Source organism: Sus scrofa, chromosome 3 (assembly GCF_054392235.1).
Source record: "Sus scrofa isolate SSC_HxYL_T2T_F1_AM1 chromosome 3, Sscrofa_HxYL_maternal_Yorkshire_Landrace_v2.0, whole genome shotgun sequence".
Lineage (NCBI taxonomy): Eukaryota > Metazoa > Chordata > Mammalia > Artiodactyla > Suidae > Sus > Sus scrofa.
This window is the reverse complement of record NC_139385.1, coordinates 72,083,513-72,104,245: the sequence shown is the minus strand read 5'-3', so window position 1 is coordinate 72,104,245 and position 20,733 is coordinate 72,083,513. Positions and strand designations below refer to the sequence as shown.

General features: G+C 43.4%; 1 protein-coding gene and 1 long non-coding RNA gene across 15 annotated transcripts in view; both read left to right on the top strand.

The window, feature by feature from the left end:
- LOC146404708 (uncharacterized) overlaps window positions 1–20,733 on the top strand; it is a 618,617-nt gene that overhangs the window by 359,011 nt on the left and 238,873 nt on the right. The gene's annotated exons all lie outside the window — the stretch shown is intronic.
- DNAH6 (dynein axonemal heavy chain 6) overlaps window positions 1–20,733 on the top strand; it is a 255,439-nt gene that overhangs the window by 168,954 nt on the left and 65,752 nt on the right. For 12 of the 13 annotated variants that reach the window (XR_014841541.1, XR_014841540.1, XR_014841539.1 and 9 more), the window contains 8 exons: window positions 70–193; window positions 716–912; window positions 1,953–2,156; window positions 2,846–2,971; window positions 6,504–6,668; window positions 11,093–11,160; window positions 11,748–11,928; window positions 15,297–15,476. Coding sequence is in view for 9 of the 13 variants with exons in the window: in XM_021087308.2 (XP_020942967.2) it covers window positions 70–193; window positions 716–912; window positions 1,953–2,156; window positions 2,846–2,971; window positions 6,504–6,668; window positions 11,093–11,160; window positions 11,748–11,928; window positions 15,297–15,476 (1,245 nt within the window). In the remaining 4 variants the exon portion in view is untranslated. Of the gene's footprint in view, window positions 1–69; window positions 194–715; window positions 913–1,952; window positions 2,157–2,845; window positions 2,972–6,503; window positions 6,669–11,092; window positions 11,161–11,747; window positions 11,929–15,296; window positions 15,477–20,733 lie in introns of those variants that run through there. The other variant, XR_014841543.1, reaches the window with a different exon arrangement.

Here is a 20,733-nt window from a genome sequence, read left to right as displayed (position 1 = left end):
TTGAATTACAGTTCTGTCCTGGTACATTCTTTGGGGGCCCATTTTTAAACATTTATTTGATTTTATTAGGCTGAACTTGATATTACTATGGCTACTCTGAAAGAAAAACAAGCCTTACTAAAACAAGTGGAAGATCAAATACAAGCCTTACAAGATGAATATGACAGAAGCGTGAATGAGAAAGAAAGTCTGGGTAAGTAACTCATAAAATTTATGTTGGTCAGGAAATGCCTCATTTTCAAAAGTAGGAAGAGTTTTCAGGCAGGCAGATCTTGGCCTCCCTCCAACATAGCAGGCATATTGGCACTCGATGGATTGCATTAGCCTTCTAGTGTAACATTAGAACTCTGTATATTGTATATACTCAACTCCTATATCTGAGTAAGAATTTGGGGGGGGGGGGATGTTATGCCATTGTAACACAAAGCAGCACGTGAATTTGATCCAGAAAATAAATGCTGCATGGGGACAAAGAGAACACTATTTTTCAGCCACGGTAATGGATCAAAAAGGAACTGTCTACACAGAAGAGGAAAACTTGGACTTGGCTTTGAAATGGGAACTAATGCTGAATTGGTGTGAGGTTTCATAGAGATATAATGACATCATTAGCTAAATCCTGCTAATGCTGCTATAAACAGAAGCAGGTGAACAAACTTCTTATACTTTAAGAAAATTTAGAGTAACAGAACCCGATTTTCTTAAAATTTTCTAGCAAAGACGATGGCCCTAACAAAAGCACGTCTGGTACGTGCTGGCAAGCTGACAGCTGCGTTAGGAGACGAGCATGTTCGATGGGAAGAAAGCATCCAGAAATTCGATGAGGAGATATCAGATATCATCGGGAATGTGTTCATAGCAGCAGCTTGCGTGGCCTATTATGGGGCCTTCACAGCCCAGTACAGGCAATCAGTGAGTCAACCTGCTTTCTAGGAGGAGCCGTGAGAAGCAGCTGAAACTGGAGGGGCTGGGGGTGGGGGAGGTCCGAGTTCAGCAGGAAGTTCTCCATGATGGAAACTTACATATATATTTCATCACCCTCTGCCTCCCCTGCTAGCTGGTGATGGTTACCCCTAGGCTTTCCTTAACATGGTCCTCCCTTCCCTCTCCCACCTTAGAAAGAAGAAGAGAGAGACAGGGAATCTCCTACTCTTAGGATCCAAAATAGCATCAAAAATCAGCCAAGGAGTTCCCTGGTGGCTCAGTGGGTTAAGGACCCAGTGTCATGACTGGTATGGCTCAGGTCACTGCTATTGCACGAGTTCAGTCCCTGGCCTGGGAACTTCTGCATGCCATGGGTGCAGCCAAAAAAAAAAAAAGGAAGTCAACCAGGACAAAGTGCTCTGAATTGATGAGACTGCTGCAAAGGGGTAGGCATTGGCAAGGAACAGGAAACTGAATTATTTAGAGAGCTTTTCAGGCCACTTTTATGAAATGCTTTCTAAAATGTTTTGTCCTGTCGTTGGGTTATAAAACCTAGTTGGTATAGGACTCATGTAGACTCTACAGTAACTCAGGGGTCATGGGGGGTGTTCTTAGGGGACAGACAGTTCCCTATTGTGCATGATTATGATGCTAATTGGAGGAGGTGACATGCTAACAGCCCTCTGCCCCACCTACTAATTGCCAGTAGCATCCACAATCATTGTGATAACTCCAAGCTCCTTCAGACCCTCCCCAAAGGGACCTACACCCCTAGTTGTAGCCTACTGTTCAACCCTTGTCGCTTATACACAAAAAAACTGAGGTCCAGACAGAGCGTGTGGCATACCCAAAGCCACACTAGTTAACAGTGTAGCTCTAGACCCCAGATCTCCTGATTGTCAGTCCACGTCTTGTGTCCTGTGCTCTGATGCACAGATGCCTGTGGAGTCTGATAGGACTTCTTGTGTGTATCCTCTTTTACTGAGTGTCCCTGACTCTATGCAAGTTAAGCCTTTCTCCTTCTACAGCTTATAGAGTGTTGGATCCAGGACTGTCAGTCTCTAGAGATCCCCATCAATCCTTCCTTCAGTCTCATTAACACTCTGGGTGATCCCTATGAAATACGGCAGTGGAACACGGACGGGCTGCCCCGGGACCTGATATCAACAGAAAATGGCATTCTGGTCACTCAAGGGAGACGGTGGCCTTTGATGATTGATCCCCAAGATCAGGTGAGTAACCAGGGCTTCAGATAAAGAGCAGCCCACTAACCCTGCTTAAGATTCTACTATTACAAATTCTAAGAGCAGACTTCAACCCACTTGTAAGATCTTGAAGATTTGGACTTAGAAGAGAGTTTAGTTGTCTTCTATCCCCTGTCCCTGATTTTGCAGAGGTAGAAAGCAAAACAGGAAGAGTCCAATGGTTCTGCACACTTAATTTTGATTGATTTTGTTTCTGGGGTTCACCATTTGTTTTGTTTTCTGTGGGAGCAGAAATTCATTCCTGTATAGTCCTTGTTCCTAAAAGATCTGAGGAATGAAGTCAAGGAATGATGACTTTTAGGGCAAGCCTGCCTGGAATTTACAGAATCCCATTATCTCTCTCATAAGTCCATGGATCAATTTTTCTAAATGGGGTTTAGAAAAAGGAGTCAACCTGACAGCAAAGGAGACAAGTTTGAACACCTCAAGTATGGGCTTTTTTCCTAGATGATGCATCTTTTCTTCATTTGTTCCAAATGTGAATAAAAGAAAAATCCCAAACATTAGATTTAAAAGGTGTTTTTATCAGCGGGTGCAGTGGTTCTTTTTTTTTTTTTCTTCCAAACTTGTTTGTAAGTTGAACACAATTTCTAAACTTTACAAACTTTCACTTTTTTCCAAACTCTAATCATCCAGCTCTGTGCTTTCTCATGCAGGCAAACCGTTGGATAAGAAACAAAGAAAGCAAAAATGGTTTGAAGATTATTAAGCTCACGGATAGTAACTTCTTACGCACACTTGAAAATTCCATCCGACTTGGCTTACCCGTCTTACTGGAAGAGGTTTGGTCTTTTCTTTTCTCACATTAGTTCCCAACCTTCAGACCATATCCAGAATCCTATACAGGCCGTGTCTGCATGGTGCTCAAGACCCCGGCCATCTCCCTTTTCAAACTGTCAAACCAATTGCTTTGCTCCTTAAACAACACACTCCCAAATGGGGAGCAGTCTGTGAATGGATGCATTTTTGGAAGACAGTGCTTTAGTATTAAGCGGAATGGGCTCTGTTTTCTTTGTTTTTTTATTTTATTGGAGTATGGCTGACTTACAGTTATACGTAATGGATATACATGTATATATATCCATTCTTTTTTCCAATATACGTTATTGCAAATTATTGAGTAGACTTCCTTGTGCTATACCGTAGGTTCTTGCTAGTTATCTGTTTTGTATATAGTCGTGTGTATATGCTAGTCCCATCCTCCCAGTCCCTCCCCCTCCATGTTTTCCTCTGTGGTAACCCTAAGATTGGTTTTGAAATCTGTGAGTTTGTTTCTGTTTTATAAGTTCTTTGTATCATTTTAATTAGATTCCACATATGAGTGGCACCTTATAATAGCTGTCTTTGTCTGCCTCCCTTCACTTAGTATGATAATCTCTAGGTCCATCCATGTTGCTGCACATGGCATTATCTCATTCTTTTTTATGAAATAATATTCCATTGTACCGCATCCTCTTTATCCATTCCTCTGTCGATGCTCTGTTTTCTGACGCTGCTGCTCTCAGGCCTCGTATGGCTCTTGATCATTAGCTGCCTCAAAAATTCAAAGCGGCAGTGCCATCAGGGCGTGTCCCCTCACACCAGTGACATGGAGCCAGTAAAATACCCCAATGGGTATAAACGTTTTTTTTCCACTTAGACATAAGGTCAGAATTAGATTGAGTAGTGTGAGAGGAACTTTGTTCAAAGGAAGAGATGTTTGTTGAGTCTAAGTGTTTATATCTTCAAAATCACTCCAAGAGTGGATGTTTTTGAAATTGTTCATTCATTCAACACACATTGTTTAAGAATCAGTAGCAAACAGTACAGATGTGGTTCTTGTCCTTAATAGTTTACAATGCAGCTGGGGACAGAGACAATACACAGAGAAGAGGAAGGAAATGAGACAGAAGGGGAGGAAGAGAACTTATGATAAGGGACAAGCTGAGTACTGACATAGCAATAGGAGGTGCGGGGCATGGCTGCAGGTGGTAATGCGTAAGCTGTGACCTCTGTGATGAGCTCACTGTGTGAAGAGCGCAGAGAGATGGGCTTTCCAGGCAAAGGGGACAGCATGGACAACAGCCTTGGCACAAAAGAGACTGGGTGACAATTGTAGTTTACTTTCCTAATTTCCCATTCTCTTCGGAGAAGAATGAGTATTTATTTCTATTGCCTTGGGAGACTGGCCTAAAAAAACATTTGTATGGTTTATGTCAGAGTATGTTAGAATGGATAAGCAATGAGGTCCTACTGTACAGCACAGGGAAGTATAGCCAGTCTCTTGGGGTAGATTGTGATGGAAGATAATATAAGAAAGGGAATGGGTTACTATGCTGTACAGAAGAAATCAGCACAACATTGTGAATCAACTATATTTTAATAAAAAATATATATTTTTTTAAAAAGAGAAGAATGAGTAAGCGAAAGCTGTGAGCTGAGTCTCAGTATAACTGTGTCTGGAAGACTCTCTGCTGCAGCAGAAGGGCAAGAGGCTTAGAAAGACCTCCAACCCGGAGCAGCTTGGCTGCAGCCCTGCCACGGTGCCAGGAATGATCAATAGTATTAGCATCAGCCACCCCTCACTGAGGGCTCGCCACACGCCAGACCCTGTTGTTGGCCTTTTACGTACATTAACTCTTTAATCCACATGGCAACCTTCAAGGTAGTTACTACTATTAGCCCATTTTACCAATGGGGAAACCGAGGCCCAGAAAAGATAAGTAAACCATCCAAGCAGCCTTGACTGTCTAGAAAATCCACAGCAAGTTACCTCGCTCCCAGCTCAAGCTCCAAAGAGCATAGGAAGCCTCCGTGTGTGGCCTGTGGCTTTGACCAACACAGGTAAGGTTCTGTAATGGGTCTTACTCCCCCATTCAAACCCTGAAGTTACAGGACAAGGTGAGGTCCCCCCAAATCTTTGGCAAAGTTATATCATGACACAGGAGACTCCAGGGAATTTCTTCTGTCATGGCAGTGAACAAAAGATCTTCTGTGATATTCCACCCCTGCACAGCAGAGCCTTATCACTGTAGCTGAGTTCCCCATGGAAGTGGGGGTTAGGACCCAGCCAGGAATAAGACACTCTAACTACGCCTTTCTTGCTTTCTGTGTCCTGGTGTCATTTGTATTGCACAACTAGCTGCTTTCTACATTTATAGGGTGATATTTTCAAACTTTGTCTACAGACATTCGTGAGTATAAAATTGAGGTAATCGATCTCAATCAGCATTTTTTTTTTAGTGAAACCAGAATAGACTTTTAAAAGCACAAAATTGCATTGTAGACAGTAAGGGGAATCTTATCTCATAAACTTTTAAGAATTTGCATGCTTGGGGACTGTGTCACCATGTGAAATAGATGTGTCAGGTATGGATTACATCAAATTTTGAAAGCTCCTAGGCCATAGGTCCCCATCACCTACCTGCTGACATAAAGATGTTTGTCTTGGGGTCTTTTGGCAGAGTCGGCATGCCCAGGCTCTTACCAACAATCAGATTTGCTTTGAGGGAAGAAAAAATTACTGTCACGTAGGATAGAGGGCCACACTTCCTGTAAAGAGCCAGATATTTTAAGTTTTTTAGGCCGCATATATACAGATAGTCTCTGAACAAATATTCTTCTTTGTTTTGTTTAGTTTGGGGGGGTTTGTTTGTTTTACAACCCTTTAAAATGGTAAAATCCATTTTTAGCTCAAGAACTATACAAAAACAGGCCCTGGAGGAGTTCCCTTGTGGCTCAGCAAATTAAGGACCTGGTATGGTCACTGCAGTGCCTCAGGTTGCTGCTGTGGCTCAGGTTCAATCCCTAAATCCCTAATCCGGGAAATTCTGCATGCCTTGGGTGCAGCCAAAAAAAAAAAAAAAAACACACACACACCAGACCCCAGCAGGCCAGATTCAGCCTGCAGGCTGGAGATTGCTAGCTCCAACTTAGAGCAACCATGAAAATAAGCACATCTTTTTTCTCCGGGGCCTGTTGCAGACCCACACCACAGGCTTGTCTTTCTTAGCTGGTTTCTTGTGGGGATGAATCAGGTGGAAGGTTAGTCTAAGTAGATGTGTTGCCTTCCCATCCTTTATCTCCTTAGACTGTTGATGAAAACAGTCCCCAGGAAATGTACACTCTTAGAGGTAGTAGGAGGACATTAAGAAATATCCATCAGATCACTGGAAAATTGCCCAAAGTAAATTTTGAGGCATAAGAAATTTGGAAAAGTTGCTGCCAACCCATTTTATTTATTTTTTTTTTAGGTTTTATTGAAGTAATTAATTTACAAGGTTGCCACCCATTTTAATAAGTTGTGTTTTGTATTTTTTTGATTTAATGTTTAAGCTTAGAGAGACCCTGGATCCCGCTCTGGAACCCATCCTTCTGAAACAGACATTCATCAGTGGTGGACGACTGCTCATTCGCCTTGGAGACTCGGACATTGACTATGATAAAAACTTCAAATTCTATATGACGACCAAATTGCCCAACCCCCACTACCTGCCCGAGGTATGAGCCACTGGCCTGGAATTGCCACCCTGATCAGGGATTGGTAGTGTGACGGATCTCCCAGCTGAAGGGAACAACGCCCCTCGCTGTGCCCCCGCTCCTTCCACCATCCTCTGCTGGCTTCTCTTCTGAGTCCTGAGCCTCATTCCAGCCGCCCCTCTGCTCACCTGCTAGTTGCACTCAAACCCTGCCCCTCTCAGCTCCCAGGCCCTGCCGGTCTCCCTACCCTGACCTCCTCTTCCTCCTCTTCTTTTGTCCCTCCTGGTCCCCAGCTGCCCCCTTGCAATCATTCTTCTCCATCCTTCAGAACAAGGCCATTCGTCCCCCCATCTTTTTTTTCAATCATTTATTTACACATATTTTTTTTCTACTGTACAGCATGGTGACCCAGTTACACATACATGTATACATTCTTTTTTCTCACATTACGTGTTCCATCATAAGTGACTAGACAGAGTTCCCAGTGCTACACAGCAGGATCCCATTGCTAATCCATCCCAAAGGCAACATTCTGCATCTATTTACCCCAAGCTCCGAGTCCCTTCCGCTCCCTTCCCTTCCCCCTTGGCAACCACAAGTCTATTCTCCAAGTCCATGATTTTCTTTTCTGTGGAAAGGTTCCTTTGTGCCATATATTAGATTCCAGATATAAGTGATATCATATGGCATTTGTCTTTCTCTTTCTAACTTAACTTCACTCAGGATGAGGGTCTCTAGTTCCATCCATGTTGCTGCAGATGGCATTATTTCATTCTTTTTGATGGCTGAGTAGTATTCCATTATGTATGTATACCACATCTTCCTAATTCAATCACCTATCAGTGGACATTGTGTTGATTCCATGTCTTGGCTACTGTGAATAGCACTGCAATGAACATGCAGGTGCATGTGTCTTTTTCAAGGAAAGTTTTCTCTGGATATGTGCCCAAGAGTGGGCTTGCTGGGTCATATGGTAGTTCTATGTATAGTTTTCTAAGATACCTCCATACTGTTCTCCATAGTGGTTGTGCCAGCTTACATTCCCACCAACAGTGCAGGAGAGTTCCCTTTTCTCCATGCCCCCACCAACATTTGTTACTTGTGGACTTATTAATGATGGCCATTCTGACTGGTGTGAGGTGGTATCTCATGGTAGTTTTGATTTGCATTTCTCTAATAATCAGTGATATTGAGCATTGTTTCAAGTGCTTGTTGGCCATCTGTATATCTTCCTTGGAGAAAAGTCTATTCAGGTCCTTTGCCCATTTTTTGATTGGGTTATTGGCTTTTTTGCTGTTGCATTGTATAAGTTGTTTGTATATTTTAGAGTTAAGCCCTTGTCCGTTGTATCATTTGAAACTATTTTCTCCCATTCTGTAAGTTGTCGTTTTGTTTTCTTTTTGGTTTCCTTTGCTGTGCAAAAGCTTGTCAGTTTGATTAGGTCCCATTGGTTTATTTTTGCTTTTATTTCTGTTGCTTTGGAAGACTGTCCTGAGAAAACATTTGTAAGGCTGATGTCAGAGAATGTTTTGCGTATGTTCTCTTCTAGGAGTTTGATGGCGTCTTGTCTTATATTTAAGTCTTTCAGCCATTTTGAGTTTATTTTTGTGCATGGTGTGAGGGTGTGTTCTAGTTTCATTGATTTGCATGCAGCTGTCCAGGTTTCCCAGCAATATTTGCTGAAAAGACTGTCTTCTTCCCATTTTATATTCTTGCCTCCTTTGTCAAAGATTAGTTGACCATAGGTGTCTGGGTTTATTTCTGGGTTCTCTGTACTGTTCCGTTGGTCTGTTGGTCTGTTTTGGTACCAGTACCACACTGTCTTGATTACTGTGGCTTTGTAATATTGCCTGAAGTCTGGAAGAGAGATGCCTCATGATTGGTTTTTGTCCTTTGGAATTGCTTTGGCAATTCTGGGTCTTTTGTGGAAAGTTTTATTGATTTACAATGTTGTGATAATTTCTGCTGTGCAAAGAGATTCAATTATCCATGTACACTCATCCATTCTCTTTCAGATTCTTTTCCTGCATAGATTATCACAGAATATTGAGTAGAGAAAAAAAGGAATGAAATTCATTTGTTCCCTCTCGTTTTGGCTGATCAATGAATCAGAGCTTAATTGAGAGACTCCAGGGGTCAGGGGAGGGGGGCCTCGTTGGTGACTAAGTGTACAGGTGCCCAGGTGACAACCCCAAGTAAGCAGGTGGCCTATTTGGGAACTCTGGTGACCGCAGCACTGGAGGGTCACAAGTCCAACATCCAATGTCCATACTTCGAGTTCTAGGGGAGAGACCTCTCATCCCCTTTCTCATGACGTCAGACCATTTGAGGGGAGTTGTGTGAACCCTACTACCATACACAGCTCTCTGAGCCACAGTAAGAACCAGAAGAATCCCTGCTCTTGGCCACAGAGCCTGGGGTGGTTATAACAGGAAGGAAGACAGTTGGGACCCTTTCTCCCTCCTCACAGGGGGCTTTGGAGCTCCAGGCATAGCCACTCACTCTGCAGGGTCTTCCCTGCCAGCAGACCTCCCCTTCTCTACTGGCACCCACGCCCTAGGGAAGGGACTTCGCAAATCAGAACTTCATCCCCCATCCCCCACTAAAAATCATTTTGGTGTGACCATTCCGAAGAAGGTCATTTCACTTGAGTTACTGAATTCCTGATAGCAGCCTGTCTTCCTAGATGTGTTCGGCTTGAGTGAAATTGACACATTTCTTGCCTAAAAGGAAGGAAATGCTATCAGAAGCCCAGGTCAGGGTTTTCCTTGTCAGCCTCGAGGGGTTTAATTATACAGCCACTGCCTGGAGCTCAACGTCCCAAGTTCCCTTTTAGAGTTTAGAAAAGTGACCCATGTGCTGACTTCCAACCTTTGATTTCTCACTTTGTTTAACTTTTGAGAGGGAACATCACACACATATCCCTGATCCCAGCTCTGTGGCTGTGGGTAAGCTATTCCATTTCTTGGATTCTGAGTCCAAGGATGGAGAGATGGAGTCCATTTCAAAGATTTGTCAAAAATTAAATAAGAAGAGTGTCTGTAAAGTATGCAACATTCAGACACTCTTCTTTTTGGGGGGGAAGGGTATTGTGTGAATTTTTATTTATTTATTTATTTTTTTCCCACTGTACAGCAAGGGGATCAAGTTATCCTTACATGATGTATACATTTTTACCCCCACCCTTTGTTCTGTTGCAACATGAGTATCTAGACAGAGTTCTCAATGCTACTCAGCAGGATCTCCTTGTAAATCTATTCTAAGTTGTGTCTGATAACCCCAAGCTCCCGATCCCTCCCACTCCCTCCCTCTCCTGTCGGGCAGCCACAAGTCTATTTTCCAAGTCCATGATTTTCTTTTCTGTGGAGATGTTCATTTGTGCTGGATATTAGATTCCAGTTATAAGTGATATCATATGATATTTGTCTTTGTCTTTCTGACTCATTTCATTCAGTATGAGATTCTCTAGTTTCATCCATGTTGCTGCAAATGGCATTATGTCATTCTTTTTACGGCTGAGTAGTTTTCCATTGTGTATATATACCACACCTTCCTAATCCAATCATCTGTTGATGGACATTTGGGTTGTTTCCATGTCCTGGCTATTGTGAATAGTGCTGCAATGAACATGCGGGTGCATGAGACACTCTTCTTATATTTATGATTTTTGCTGTTGACTTATTCAAGTCATGTCAGAATATTCTAGCAGCCGTTTTCAGAAAAATATTATGATGAGACAAATATATATATAATAATATAAATATATAATTAATTTTATATTATATATTATATAATAATATATATTTATTATCAATAATAGCTTCTTTTTAACAAGACAAACTATGTAAAAGTGACTATAATTAATTGATTTTTTTTTTTAGTCCTCACAAATACTCCCCTGTTCCTATTTTCCCAGTTTTTTCTTTTTTTGGCACCCACAGCATACAAAAATTCCTGGGCCAGGGACCCAACCCTCACCACACCAATGACCCAAGCCATAGCAGTGACAACACCGAGTCCTTAACCCCTAGGCCACCCTAGCAAGAACTAGGGAACTCCCCCTATCTTCCCAAATTTTAAGCATCAGGAACTGCAGCCAAGAATGGAATGGCTTGTGCAGCATCCTACATACACTAATGGGTACAGCTAGAATTTAAGCCCTTCTTCTTTCTAACCCTTCACTGGCTCACCTTTCCTTACAGCACTGTTCTCTAACTGGCATTTGAGGGACAAGATCATCACTTGCAGCAACAGAGAGTCATGTTAGAATTTTGAGAGACTAGGATTTTATTGCTTGCTGTGTTGGGGGATAGTGAGTGTGTTCACAATTAGACCTGGGTACACCCAGGTGGGTAATGATGAGCCCTGTTCTGATAAAGAAAGCAGGTCTCACTTTTATTAGCCTGGCCTGAAACATTTTTACATACTTTGTGCTTCTCTTCCAGGTATGCATCAAAGTAACCATCATCAATTTCACCGTAACCAAATCAGGTCTGGAGGATCAGTTGTTAAGGTAAAAGGAAGTGGGAGTAAGATTTCCTAATACTTTGTCTAGAAATTTCAACTAAGAAAAAGATTAGCTGGCAAATGGAGGGATGGGGTAAATGATAAAAGGACAAGTGTGGGGAAACCTAAGTTCGCATGTGTAGATGGGAGAAGCTAAAGATAAGGCCCCCTTTTACATGCAACCAAGAATTGCTTCAAGGAGCTGGTAGGATTTCAGAGTCTCCCGTGTCAGTATGAAAAGAATCTTCCAGGCACCATTTGCAGTTTGACACAAGCAACCATTAAAAACAGAAATTGAGTGATTAAAGAGATCAAGCACTGTGCAGGTTCTCCTAAGAGAAAATTAGCAGAAGCTATGAGAGCTGTGGGTCTCAGAAATACAAGATAAAGTATTAGAACTTATATGCAGTGCAGTGAATAGCTACTGGCTACACTCAGCAGAGGAGGGGCCTTGCACACTAGGATTTAACTGGTAGCATTAGTGTTCAGCTAAGAAGTATTCAGGATAAGAACAATTAGAAATGGGGAAAGAAAAACAGAAGCAATTTTAGGGCCCCAATAAAGACCTAATTTAAGGATTCACTTTGGCATCAGTGATGTGGTGAGACTCGAGAAGCCTGAGTTGGAAGAACAAAGAATCAAGCTCATCGTGAGAATCAATACTGATAAAAACCAGCTAAAAGCTATCGAAGAGAAAATCCTGAAAATGCTCTTCACATCTGAGGGAAATATTCTGGACAATGAAGAACTCATTGACACACTCCAGGATTCAAAGGCAAGCAAAACATCTTTGGTATTTATAGAAAGTGTACTATTTCAAAAGTTGAAACTACAGCCCTTCAGGGTCCTGCAGAGTCTTTTTAAAGTAAGGATGGTAACTCCCCATGGGCCACCAGGGCACACACAAAGCATGCCTGGCTAGCTGGCCCCTCACCAACCCAAAGAAGAGTAGATAAACTGTAACAACTGCCCCTCCTCTTGTTTGCCTTTTTGAAACAAAACATGCCACGTAAAGAACTGGAGCAAGATATAAGCTGAAAGGAACAACACGATTCATACTTATATTAACGTCACCCCCTCCAGGAAGCTTGCCTGGTCCTCCCAGCTGGGATAAATCACTTCCTTCTTGGAATACCTGTGGCACTTTATCTGCACCTCTGATACAGCACCTGTCACTGTTTACCTCATATCATAGTTGTCCAATTACATGTCTTTTTAAAAATTTTTATCGGAGTATGGTGGACTTATAGTGTTGTATTAGCGTCAGATGTACAACCAAGTGCATTAGTTATACATACAGCATGTCCATTCTTTTTTCTCATATAGGTTATTTACAGAACATTGAGTAGATTTCCCTGTGCTATACCGTAGGTCCTTATTAGTTTTCTATTTTATATACAGTAATGTGTATATGTTAATCCCCATCCTCCTTATGTATCCTTCCCCACCACAGTTTCCCCTTTGGTGACCATAAGTTTGATTTTGAAATCTATGAGTTTGTTTCTGTTTTGTAAATAAGTTCTTGTGTATCATTTAATTAGCATCCACTGATCTCATAGAAGATTTGTCTTTTTCTATCTGATTTACTTCACTTAGTACAATAATCTCCAGGTCCATCCATGTTGCTGCAAATGACATTATTTTGTTCTTCTTTATGGCTGAATAGTATTCACACTGGATATATATACCACATCTACTTTATCCAGTAATGGACATTTAGGTTGCTTCCATGTCTTAGCTATTGTAAATAGTGCTGCAATGAACATTGGGGTATGTGCATATTTTTGAATTATGGTTTTCTCAGGATAGATGCCCAGGACTGGGATCCAGTTATGTGTCTTTTCTCTTTGGTTAGGTGCAGCAGGAATACATTTTATAAATTTTGTGAGTTCTTGGCTGTCCCCTTTGCCAGCTTAGAAACGCATTTTCCTGGGTCTGCTAAGATATTACCACTCTTCTGTCTGATATTTTCTCTTCTATTCCTCCTGTTTTTGTGGATTTGCAGTGTTTTTTAATTCCTTTACTATAACTCTACCGTGGTTTCAGTAGGGAGTAAAGGTAGCTACATCTGACTTCCATCTTTATCTGTAAACCAGTTTCTGTTTGCGAGTCTTGAAGACATTCTTTTTATAGAGTATAAACAGGACTGATGGCTCCTGGGCTATATTTCCTGCCACCTCCTGCATGTAATTCATACTCCCTAAATTCCTAGAATCCTCATTTAAAAACAGGTCTTAGATGGAGTTTCCACTGTAGCACAGTGAGTTAATCCAACTTTAGCAGCCCAGGTTGCTGTGGAGGTGCAGGTTCAATCCCTTGCCTGGCACAGTTGGTTAAAGGATCCAGCATTCACGCAGCTGCAACTCAGATTCTTTGCCTGGTCTGGGAACTTCCATATGCCACAGGCACAGCCATTAAAAAAAAAAAAATAGGTCTCAGAGTTCCCTGGTGGCACAGTGGGTTAAGGACCCAGTGTTGTCACTGCTGTGGCTCGGGTTGCTCCTGTGGTTCGGATTTGATCCCCAGGCAGAGAACATCTGCATGCCATTGGCATGGCCAAAAAATTTAAAATGAAGATAAACACATCTCCTCTCACCACTACTGAAGCCTCAAGTCTCTGGGGCATAATGTGTATAAATAGTTACTAAATCCAGCTGGGGTGTATAGTCTTCTAATATTCTCTGGCAAAAAGAAGAAAATGGTCCACTTTGTGTTCTCTTTAGCCCTGGGCTCTGCTTCTTAGGGCCTTGTGCTCACCACAGAATTGTTTGCAAGTAGATCTCCATGACCCAAGTGCTCCCATGTTAACTTCCTTTTTTCTACTCAGATGTAAAAGCTTCAGTTGAGTCCAGTATTAATATTGGTGTTTCCCACTCAGCTCTACCCTTTTCGATCCCCTCAGGTTCCTGAGGGGTCAGTATGGGGGGAGCTTCTGCACTGAGTCCCTCCTCTACCTCCCAGAGGGCTGGGGAGGACAGGCTGTGACTGTTGAGTTCTTAAAATCTGGCTCATCTGACTTGAGATGCATCATTCGTATAAAATATATACAAATGTCTAAGATTTAATCCCTCCAAATGTAAAGATATCTCAATAATTTTATATCAATTATACTTTGATAGATGTCAAGATATATTGGCTTAAATTAAATGTAAAAATTAATTACACCTGTTTCTTATTACTTTTCATGAAGTTAAAAAAGTTAGAATTGCATTTGTGGCTCACATTATACTTCTGCCAGGCAGTGTGGCTGGAGGGGAACCCAGTGGTCCCCTTTGGGTCTCCCTTCAATGGAACAGATACTGACCAGCAGTCCCTTAGTGATATTTCATCATCCCTGCCCTAAACCCTGTGACTTTCTAGACACAGAAGATCCACCAGCCTAGGGAATATCCATACCTGGAGAAGATGAGGGGGTAGGGGAGAAAGACAGACAGCAATAAAGACACAGAGACTGAGGAAGACAGAGAAGGGAATCTTGGAAAGCCCACTGGCCAGAAGGCTCTCCAGAGCCACAAACCCAAAAGAACAGCAAGACACCTTGACAGCATCCCCAGCTTACCTAGGTTTCCAACCCTTCACAATAGCTTCTGCCCTCAGGTTTCCCTGTGTCCGCACTTCAGATTCAGGGGAAAGACAGAGAACATTAGACTTCATTCCATCCTATTCCAGGGCAGGATGTGGTACCATTTCCTTCCAGCCTCCCTTTACCCTCCCCGCTACACCCCCCACCTGAGGCAGTTTCACAGGTGCCCTTTCTCTCTTCATACTTCCTTTCAGTACATGAACCCGGGCTCATCTGAGAACTGCTCACAAGGAAGCCAGGGAGCCATTGGCACCACTGTGTGTCTCCATCTCAGAAGTAACCGAGTTCCAGGCTCAGGAGAGCTCTGCTCCACTTCTTCCCAGGGTCCTTGTGTGGTCTGTTTCCATCTGCCCATCCCTAACTCTGCTGGGACAGGACGTCAGCTCGGTCAGGAGATCACTGAGTCCTAAGCCTCCATCACCTCTCTGGAAGCCCCCTTGTCATAATCACGAATCCATCATATCCTTCTTTCTTTCCTAGATCTAACTAGATATATTCCCAAAATCCCACCTTCTTTTGGAAACAGATCCATCAGAACTTGTTTTCTTATGTGTATGCAGATCACTTCGGGTGCCATTAAAATCAGGCTGAAGGAAGCCGAGTCCACCGAACAGATGATAAACATCGCTCGTGAGAAGTATCGGCCAGTGGCCACTCAAGGCTCTGTCATGTACTTTGTTATCGCCAGCCTCTCGGAAATAGATCCTATGTATCAGTATTCATTAAAATATTTTAAACAGGTAAGTGTGTTGTTAGTCGAATTTATCTCTGGCTTCCCTGGTTACTTCTTGCCTCAGAGAAATCATTTGGTTACCTGGTAAACTCCTCTGGGAGTTTGGGTTCAGACCATGATTCTAGCATGGTTCCTAAATTCAGGTGTCCAGCGTGTGCAGAGCACTCCACAGAGGAAGAAAAGAAAGCTTCTTTGCAAGTTTCATTTTCTCTTGGCTTTTTCAACTAATTCTTGATTGTTTTCCTCTGTACCTGGGATTTCTTTATTCCTTTTAAGAGCTCAGCTCTGTTCTATTTTCTGTATTTTCTCTCCAGTGAATTAACTTCCTTTCCACTGTGAGGTTTCTGTATTGCATCCCACATTTCAGTACTGACCCTAAGCAGATTAGTTACAATTGCTTATATCTTTTGTTTTTCAGAACTTTTTTTTTTTTTTTTTTTGTCTTTTTGCTATTTCTTGGGCCGCTCCCGTGGCATGTGGAAGTTCCCAGGCTAGGGGTCGAGTCGGAGCTGTAGCCACTGGCCTATGCCAGAGCCACAGCAACTCGGGATCCAAGCTGCACCTGTGACCTACACCACAGCTCACGGCAATGCCGGATCGTTAACCCACTGAGCAAGGGCAGGGACCGAACCCGCAACCTCATGGTTCCTAGTCGGATTCGTTAACCACTGCGCCAGGACAGGAACTCCCTGTTTTCCAGAACTTTTTATATAGCTGGCTCTCCTCCTAGCCCCTGGCTCTTATTTAGAGGGATTGAGCATGCCTGTTCTGCCTCTCTGTGTTCCTTTCCTGTTTCCACCATAACCAGGAGTCTTTCTTGTTTCTTTTTTTTTTTTTTTTTTTCTTTTTCTTTTGAGGGTCGCACCTGCAGCATATGGAAGTTCCCAGGCTAGGGGTCGAATCAGAGCCGCAGCCACTGGCCTACACCACAGCAATGCGGGATCCAAGCTATGTCTGCAACCTAGACCACTGCTCACTGCAACACTGGATCTTTAACCCACTGAGCAAGGCCAGGGATCGAAAATGAGTCCTCATAGATACTAGTTGGGTTCATTACCACTGAGCCACGATGGTTTTATCTCTGGCCTCTCCACTCACACTCATGTTCACAGTTGAATTTCCTCTCATCTCTCGTGAGTAGGATACTGTCACCCCTCATCCTCTTTGAGGCAGCCCTCTAACATCTCCCAAAGGCAAACTCAGTGTCACAAAACTCTGACAAGCAATGTCAGTTTATCCAGAGATTTCCAGGCAGACAGCGGGTTCATTTGCTCATCACACAGCAGAACGTACCAGTCATCCTCAGGGTCCCCTCTATTCACCTCCAGGGTTTCTTAGCTCACCCCCACTCAACCCCGCTGGCTCAGTTTCCCACCTCCCAGCTCCTGTTCCCCTCTTGTCTGTGTTGTTCCCTTTTCTGGGCAGAACAGTTTAGCTCACTCTGGGTTCTCCAGTCATCCCGGCTTACACCTGTACTACAACTTGACAGAGGCCTCTCCAAACGCACCACTCACAGGAGAAAAAGGTGGGGAACTGTGAATAGATCATCTTTGCCTGCAACACATCTGTATTTCCTGCTTGATGCCCCTACCTGTCTGTGGTCAGTGCTGGCTCTCACACTGGAGGCCAGGCTAGTCCAGGCCTCGTGTTTTTAACACACTACTCTGGGAGTTCCTGCTGTGGTGCAGGAGGTTAAGAATCCACCTGCAGCAGCCCAGGTTGCTGTGGAGGCATGGGTTCAATCCCCTGGTCAATAGAGTAGGTTAAAGGATCTGGGCTACCTTCCTGGTGTTCCCTCCCGCAGCTATGGTGTAGGTTGTAGCTACGGCTCAGATTCAGTCCCTTCCATATGGTGTGGGTGTCATGCAGTGTCACTCATGCTACAGTCTCTTAGTCAATCCAGTCACTAAACTAAGCCCAGATTCGAGAGGAGGGGGTTTAGACTTCACCTCCCAATGGGAGGAGCAACAAAAAATCTGCAGCAGCCTTTTATCCAACACATTTGAAATGCAGCACAGGGCACTTACACCGCACTGCCTCGGGTGGTGGGCTCTTCTCTCTTGCCAGAGTCCGACTGCAACAAAGGCAGGAAGGAAGCCTCCCCCACACCTGTCCCCCACCTCCGTGGTGCTTAGTGCCCAAAACACTTCATAATGAGTGTCTCCTGAGTGAAAAGACCCTTTCCTTCCCTCCATTTAAAAAGCTGTTGAGGGAGTTCCCGTCATAGTGCAGGGGAACTATGAGTCTGACTAGGAACTATGAGGTTGTGGGTTTGATCCCTGGCCTTGCTCAGTGGGTTAAGGATCCAGCATTGCCATGAGCTAGGTGTAGGTCACAGATGCAGCTCGGATCCCTTGTTGCTGTGGCTGTGGTGTAGGCCAGCAGCCCCCATTGGACCCCTAGCCTGGGAGCATCTATATGCAGTGGGTGCGGCCCTAAAAAGACAAAAGACAAAAAAAAAAAAAAAAAAAAAAAAAAGCTATTGAGGTATTCCCATTGTGGCTCCGTGGGTTAAGAACCTGACATAATGTCCATGAGGATGTGGGTTTGATCCCTGGCCTCGCTCAGTGGGTTAAGATTCTGCAACATACGTCGCAGATTCAGCTCAAATCCAGCGTTGCCATTTCTGTGACATAGGCCAGCTGCTGCAACTCCATTTCTACCCCTAGCCCAAGACTTCCATATGCCGCAGGTGCAGCCATAAAAAGAAGGAAAAAAAAAAAAGCTGTTGAAATATTCAAACACTAGACCTAGCTTTGTTTTTCCTTAGATGTCTTGTTGAGGTGGCCTTGGTATGGTCAGGGGTCCAGCAGCAGTAGGAGCTGCAGGAAAGAGTGGAGATGAAGAGTTGAGACAAATGAGAGGTGTGTTGTTGTAGACGTGCCTGGGCTCTCTTCCAACTAGATGTGCATCTGCTGTAGCAGCCATTTTTTAAAAAACTTTATTAGCATATAGTTGACTTACAAAGTTATGTTAGTTTCAAGTAACGAAGTTGTATTAGTTTCAACTAAGCAAATCAGTTAAAATCCACATATGATTCCTTTTCTGATTCTTTTCCCATAAAGGTCATTAGCAGTATTGAGTAGATTACCCTGTGCTATACAGTAGGGCCCTGTTACCTGTCTATTTTATGTATAGTAGTGTGTGTATGTCTGCTGTCGCAGCCTTTAAAAGCCATCTTTGCAGGGTCACATCTCCATTCCTAAAGGCAGGGCTTGCTGTTCTCACAGCTCCTCTAGTTGGTGGGTATTAAAGCAAGTGAGACAGGGATTAGTGCAGCCTTCCATCCCACCTGAATGACTCTGCTAACACTTTTCTTATTCTGGGTGTTTCGCAATTCATGTTTTTCAAGGTTTTAAAATCTCCTTCCAGAAATAAAAATGAAGATAAATGAATGCTTTGAAAATACCTTGGGGTGACAGAAAAAGGGTTCTTGGATGAATCATCAAAACACTGGACTTAACTGTGTGGAAGGGAAACTAGAAACCCAAAACACAACTGTAGGTGACAGCCAGAGCTGGGACCTTGGCTCCCAAACCATAATTCCACTTCACTCTGAATTTGTTTAGGGTGTGTCGGGATTCGCCGTGTTTTATTTTGGTGCCAGACTTACCACATCTTTACTGGACTTTAACCTCTCTGCCTCTTGTCAGTCCTTTTTTCTTCTGAGTATATGCAAATAACAGCTCCATTATTCTTCATTTTCATTTATTTTATCTCATTTTTGGTGATTTACAATGTTATGTTAGTTTCAGATGTGCAGCAAAGTGAATTAGTCATATATATATATATATCCATGCTTCTTTAGATTCTTGCCCATCTAGGCTATCACAGAGTATTGAATAGATTTCCCCGAGCTGTATAGTAGGTCCCTGTTACTGACCAATTTTGTGTAGAGTAGTGTGTGTGTACAGGCCAATCCCAGCTTCCCAGTCCAGCCTTCCCCCAGGATTTCCCCTTTGGTAAGTTTAGTTTTGAGTCTCTTTCTATTTTGTGAATAAGCTCTTTTGTATCATTTCTTACTAGATTCTACACTTTAGCAATCTCATATTTGTCTCTGTCTGACTTAGTATGATAGTCTCTAGGTCTATCCGTGTGGTTGCAATTGGCATTATTTCACTCTTTTTATGGCCAAGTTATATTCCATTGTGTGTATGTACCACATCTTCTTATCCAGTCCTCTGTCAATGGACATTTAGGTTGTTTCCATGTCTTGGTATTGTAAATAGTGCTACAGGGAACATTGGGGTGCATGTATCTTTTCAAATTATAGTTTTCTAGCCACAGAAATCCAGGAGTGGGATTGCTGGGTAGTTCCACATTTAGTTTTTTAAGGAACCTTCACATGACTCTCCATAGTGGTTCCCACCAGCAGTGTAGGAAGGTTCCCTTTTCTCCACACCCTCTCCAGCACTTACTGCTTGTGGACTCTTTGATGATGGCCATTCTTATTGGTGTGACAACCCCATTACCCTTTGTGGACCAAGCTCTCTAGAGAATTACAAGGGCTTTCCCAATTCTCTAGAATAAGTGTGTGCTTTCTCGAAGCCCTTTTAATTTGGAGGAATGGAGCCTGTCTTTCAGTGAAGAGACTGCCAGCTCTTTTCCCCTCGTGCTCCATCCTGTTAGCAGGAGGGGTGGGTAAAAGGTGGCCTGTACACAGCAGTGCTGCATTTTTGGGGGTGGGTGGAGTACACTCCTTGACCCTGATCTGCCTTGGCCCTCAGTAGGCTTCCATCTGTCTGATCTCCCCATGAGCAATGCATCTTGAGGGGTTGGGCAGCCCGGCCTTACCTCCCATCTTTGCCCCTTGTGACCCTCCAGGCTGAAGCCATATGAATGGCCCGCTCATCTCTCATGAGACCCCCCAGTCTCTGCTGCAAGATCCCCTTGCCCATGACTTCCAGGCCCCTGAGTTCAGGCTCTGCTCAGCTTTCTCACATAGCTTGAGACCCTTGGGATTTCTGGCTCTTCCGACCTCCTCACCTTCTTTGCTACTTGGAAGTAGCAGGAATTGGGTGGGCTGCCTCTGGCCCTCTCACGCCTGAGCCACCAATGCCACCACCTCTGCTACCTCCCTGATATCCTCATAATATGGGGCACCTTCAGGGGAGGAGCCCTGTTCCCAGAATTTCTAGCTGGGAAGCAGGGTGGGCAGTCTCTTGCAAATTGGTTCCTCTTAAATGTCAAAGAAAAATTCTTGCACATTCTTCCCACACCTGAGGATGATCTTGGGAAAATGCCAAGAGGGCATGAACTCACCT